We start from the raw sequence: 5,613 nt of genomic DNA on the forward strand, positions 1-5,613 counted from the left end.
AGCCGGGTCGGTTCCTAAAGGCCTCTGTGTGTGTCTGTGCTTGTGGGCGAACGAGACGGACAGAAGTCGGTAAGGGAGGAGCGGTGTGGGAAGGGTCGGGCGCTGCCGCCGCCATGTTGTGCTCGCTGGGCTGCTCTATTGTTGGGGAAGTGGGGACGGGGATTCCCGGCTCCTCACGGGGTCAGGCGGGACAAGGGACCGGGGGGGTAGGTAAGAAAAGAAGGGAGAAAGTTTGGAGACGAACAGATGGAGCTCTGGCAAGCGCCGAGCCTGTGAGGGCCGCTCCGGCGAGAGCAAACAGCAGCTTGGTTTGTGCTAATGACGTTACCATGGCCCTTGCTTTTGATCACAAGGCGAAAGCTGGAAATGAAGACGGGCGGCTCTTCCTGGAGCTTCTTAGGAAGAGACTAACGGGGGGTGCTGATGACCAGTTTGGAGACGAACAGATGGAGCTCTGGCAAGCGCCGAGCCTGTGAGGGCCGCTCCGGCGAGAGCAAACAGCAGCTTGGTTTGTGCTAATGACGTTACCATGGCCCTTGCTTTTGATCACAAGGCGAAAGCTGGAAATGAAGACGGGCGGCTCTTCCTGGAGCTTCTTAGGAAGAGACTAACGGGGGGTGCTGATGACCCTTGAGTGACACATCGATTGGGGGGAGGTGAATAGGTTTAGAAAAGAGGAAGAGCCAAGGGCTAAACAAAAAATTACTATAAGAGTGTGTGCTGTGTTCACTTCACTGTGAAATAAGTGTTTTCTCTATAATCAATCTAATCAAGGAGTTACTTTGCTAACGAAGGTGGAAAAAAAACAGCTGACAGACTAGAAATGGTGCTCTGTCGTAATGGCTGGCGGAAGGTTTAGGGGTGCGATTGGTTTCATGGGAAATGCTGGGACACTTGGGGTCAGTGCGCAGTAACTCTGGGCGGTGCTTTCCTGCCCTGGTCCCAGAGTTAGGCGGGGAGTTCCCAAGGGCACTTCTTTGTGCTTAAAGAGTGATGCGTTGAAGCGCTAGTCGCCCAAGAGTTTGTCCCAAAGTATTTTCCATTTGTATTTGACTTTTGTTCTATATTAAAAAAAAAGTCTTGCCTTGCCTTCATTAAAATAGTATTAATATATATACACAGCACGATGAAAATGCTGTTCTTTGAAATGCTGAGTATGATGGTGAAGTTTATATAATAGGGTAAGATAAATACTGCCGTGTGTTTTTGTTGTTCTTTTTCCTTTACGTTTGAAGCAGTGCCATCTTTGACAACTAAACGAGACTTTATGAATTCTCTGAATTATTTCAGCTTATTTTGATACTTTCTTTTTTTTTACTTTTAAAGGGAAACAATTGTTTCCTTAATCTGAGTTCAAACTTCTTTTCTCATTTATGCAGTGGGACTTCTCCCTTGGAGCTTCTGTGCCGAGAATCCGATGTTGGGCTCGGCTACCTGGCTGAATACAGCAGATCAGCCCATGAAAACTTCTATTCCTAGCCAAAGGAAGGAGTCCAGCAAAAGGCAGCACCTGCTCTTTCAGGCTTGGAAGCAAGAAAGGGGGCAAGCGTTGGAGAGTGTGGAATCTGAGAAGACAACTGAAAGGTAAGTGGGGTGGAAAGGGAATAGCTCTGGCTCTCTGCTTTGGAATTTGAGTTATTTGAGGCTGTTTTCGGTTTGCTTTACCTTTAAATAGGTAAAACCTATTTACTCTGATAGGTTTATCAGAGTAATTCTTGAACTTACCGGAAAGACTGGAGAGTGGCTTTATCAATGCAAACTTCGCCCAGATCTTTTGGTATAACAAGCTTGGTTTAAATGTTTTCAGGATTAAATATTAACACCTGAAGTTTGGCAATGTGTTTTGCAAGCAAAATGTCTTTCATGTTCTTCAAGTAACACCTTTTGCTGAGGAGAATAGTAGTAGTGTATTTAGTAGCCAGGCTGCCTGGAGGACCATTGTCTTCATAATTAGGCAGACAAAGCTGTGACTGTTGATAAGGGGATTGGGGTACAGTTCCTGCAGGATGGATTGGTAGATGATGTGCTGGTCAGCCATCAGCAGTAGAATTGTTAAGCCATTATAGAGTCAGTAATCTCCCCCTCGGAGCTTACTGCGTTGTAATTCAGTTCTCATGATTGTGTCAGCTAAGTTCTTAGGTATTACTGAAGGGGCATCCAGTAAAGGAGAGAAAACACTAATTGATAAAAGTTCTGGTCAGATTGATTTCAGTCCCCTTGCTTAAATTTTAAAATTCTCTGAAGTATTTTCTGTGTTTTTTTTTTTTTTTTTAAGGTAGTAATGCAAACTCCACTGACTTTTTCCTCCTGTTTTTACAGGTGACATTTAAGTTGAAGATGGGTGGTGGAGAAAGGTTCAACATTCCAGTTCCCCAATCTAGAAATACCACCAAGAACCATCAACAACTTAAAAGCAGGCAGAAGAATAAAGACCAGAATTCGCAGATGAAGACCTATATGAAGAAGGAAAGAGGACATGGATGCAACTCATCATCTGGTGCATGGCAGGCCATGCAGAAAGGGGGAAAGAACAATGTTCATTTCCCCAGTAATCAAAATTGGAGTCCTACTTTATCGAATCGCAACCTGTTTTTTACACCTCAAACCAATCAGAACTATGCTGGAGCAAAATTTAGTGAGCCACCCTCACCAAGTGTTCTTCCTAAGCCACCAAGCCACTGGGTACCTGTTTCTTTTAAACCTTCTGATAAAGAAATAATGACATTTCAGCTTAAAACATTACTTAAGGTCCAGGCTTGAGATGTAAATTTTAATATTTTGAAAGTTATTTAAACTTACAGGGTTTCAAATTTGAGAATTTTTATTCCTAACTCCAGCTGCATAGGTGTACAGAACTAGATGTTCTTGCTGCATATAGTTAGTCACTTGGAAGAGGAGAGGGGTGGAAGTTTACATTCCCCTAATGTTTTACCTCAAAAGCTGTGTGCTGTGTTCACTTCACTGTGAAATAAGTGTTTTCTCTATAATCAATCTAATCAAATCCTGCAACAGTCACCATTTATTGTAAGAGTAAATGGGACTGTCTCCCAAAATTGGCATTGTGTTAGAAAACCAGCTTTTACCTAACTTAATGCAGCATCAACTGGAAAAAAAAATGCACTGAAAGCTTTAATTGGGTACTTTGCTGCTTTTCAAACTTGCGTAAAATTTGCTAGTTAAATAGACATCTGCTCTGCAGAGGTTTTGAGCAGAGCAGACCTCCACCTAAGCACTAGGTAAAACACAGGTTATTCTCTTGGTGATACCTGTGGGCTTTATTTGGCACTCTTGAATTGGTGAATGAGCATTTCAGGCCTGTGACTAAAACTGAGATCTAAGAAACATAGTGGTGCATGTTCTTGAAAGGATGGAAGAACACATCGGGCAAATCTGTAATTGTGTCTCTTCAGCTCTAGCAGTACTTCACTGGAATCTCAACGAGTCAGACTGTGCCCGATGACTGCCAAGATACTTAAAATCCTTTGTATTCCAATTGCACTGATGAGTTCTAAAATACATTTTTGTACCAGTTTTTAAAAAAAGGTGGAGTAGTTACTTAGACTGGTCTTAAATTGGTTACCTAGTAGTAATTGTTTTAAGTTACAGTAACTTGTGGCAGGTATTAAAATGTTTCCATAGGGAAGACAGAGCCATGTAAATAAATGTAAAACTTTGTAGCATATGTAAATTTATGCTGGGCTTTCCTGCACAGAAGTATTTTTAGTACAAAACTGCTGAATGTAAGATGACCATGCTGAGTACATGGCCTGATTAAAAAAATATTTTGTTTAAAAAAAAAAAAACAACCTACAATTGTGGCTGTGCCCTTGCACTTAACATGCAGTAAATATGCACATTTCACTTGGTTGTGAGCTCGTTTTTAAACTCGGTGCAAAAAAGGCTTATTTAGAATTTTTTAATAAAATCAAAAAATGAAAAAAAAAAAGCTGCTCAATTTAAGATACTCATGTTTGAATGTATTGGAGAGGTGTGTGTTAAATAATAAAAAAACACTAAGGTGTTCAAAATCAACTGTTTCACAAGAAATGCAAATGGCTGAGTTTGGGTAATCGATACAACTGAAATGTAAGAGTTTGCAGTTTCTAAAATGCATCAATGCTACAACATGATCTTGTCCCAGTATTTGCTCAAATATCTCAACCTTGGACCAGGGACAGGGCAGGTGCCAACATGCAGCTTTCAGTGCTGTCACACAATCTGCTGATCCTGTAATAGAAACAACTGAACTGTGATAACAGGATCCAAGGTTTCTGTTTCAAAATGCAGTAATTTAAAAAGTGCTTTAACTTGAAGGGAAGTTTTGCAGATTGCGAAATGTTCTCTGAGATGATGTCTTTCTGTATGTTCAAAATGCATTGGCAGCTGATGGAATTAATGTTTACAAATTTATTGCTCCAAGTAAGATTGGCAGTTTCTAAACCTAGTATCTTTGTGACCTGGACCTTCACCAGTGAAGGAGCTGTATCCCAGTTACAATTGTGTGTCCTCAACTTCAAATTGTCAATTACTAATGTTGTATGTACCAATTGGAAACAACAAAAACTCAAATAAAACAAACTTTTTACCCCCCTAAAAGCATCTATTTATTTTAAGATGGTAATGGGAAAAGTAGGATTACACCACTTTGGCAGCTCAGGGAAGTCGGGAAAAAGCTCTGACACTTCAGAATACCGATTAATGTATTTAAATGCCTGCTTTCATATCCTTACAATTACCTTTACCCAGTAAGAATCAGCACCCTGCAAACCCCAGGCGCGTGTTCTGTGTGTCTCACTTTAGGCTGAGTGTCAGAACAAGCTGGAAATCACAACTGAGGAGGTTTCCTGACCTACAGCCCTCTCATTTGTGCCTTGCCAGCAATTTGTGAACACAGGGCTTGAAAATTAACACCAATTGTTACTCACAAAGCCTGCTCAGGGGCTGTTGGGCTCTGCCCAGGAAAGCCAGACTTGGAAGTGAGAACAAGCTAGGCTGAGTAGATGCAGCTTAAGCTTAGCCAAGTACAGTTGTGACCAGGATCTCTGCTACATCTGAGGACAGGTGGCTGGCTCAGCACTCTGGGCTAAAGGGAACTTCCTTGGGTATTTCAGTGGTTGGTGACCCATCTCCAACAGACTACAGCTGTATTAATTAAGTCAGAAGGTGCTCTCACGTTATAGTCAAAACTTGTACATTTTATTCCCAATTCACAGGGTTATTTGCACAGATGGAACACAAAACTCAAGAAGAAAGGATGTGTATGAATAAAACATTAGCATCTTTTGATCAAACACACTACAGGGTACATAGTCTTCCCTTCCTAGAATAGTCTCATCAGTAAGAGCATCTTTAGACAAATATTATAGCAATGGACTACAGACTTTTTAAGCAATTACAAGATAAATGGAGAAAACCAGCAATTATTAATGGGTGATTATGTCCTAAAAATGTGTAAATTTATCCCTTTGTACTTCAAAGTGTTAATCTGCAACATGCCTGCCAAAAAAATCAAGTAGCAGTGCTGCGATGTAGATCAATCCAATTGCCCTTCTCTGAACATATTTCAAGCTGTTACCTCAGACTAAACAGTGAGAAAAAAAAAAGCACTCTTTC

General features: G+C 41.1%; 1 protein-coding gene across 1 annotated transcript; it reads left to right on the top strand.

Annotated features, from left to right (window-relative positions):
* The first annotated feature begins 4 nt into the window (after positions 1 to 4).
* Positions 5 to 2,760, top strand: PNRC2 (proline-rich nuclear receptor coactivator 2). Its single transcript, XM_010284740.1, has 3 exons — positions 5 to 69; positions 1,380 to 1,584; positions 2,320 to 2,760. The coding sequence occupies exon 3, from the start codon at positions 2,338 to 2,340 to the stop codon at positions 2,758 to 2,760; it is 423 nt and encodes a 140-aa protein (XP_010283042.1). The 5' UTR covers positions 5 to 69; positions 1,380 to 1,584; positions 2,320 to 2,337.
* Positions 2,761 to 5,613: the final 2,853 nt, after the last annotated feature.

Source organism: Phaethon lepturus, unplaced genomic scaffold, assembly GCF_000687285.1.
Source record: "Phaethon lepturus isolate BGI_N335 unplaced genomic scaffold, ASM68728v1 scaffold47123, whole genome shotgun sequence".
Taxonomy (NCBI): domain Eukaryota; kingdom Metazoa; phylum Chordata; class Aves; order Phaethontiformes; family Phaethontidae; genus Phaethon; species Phaethon lepturus.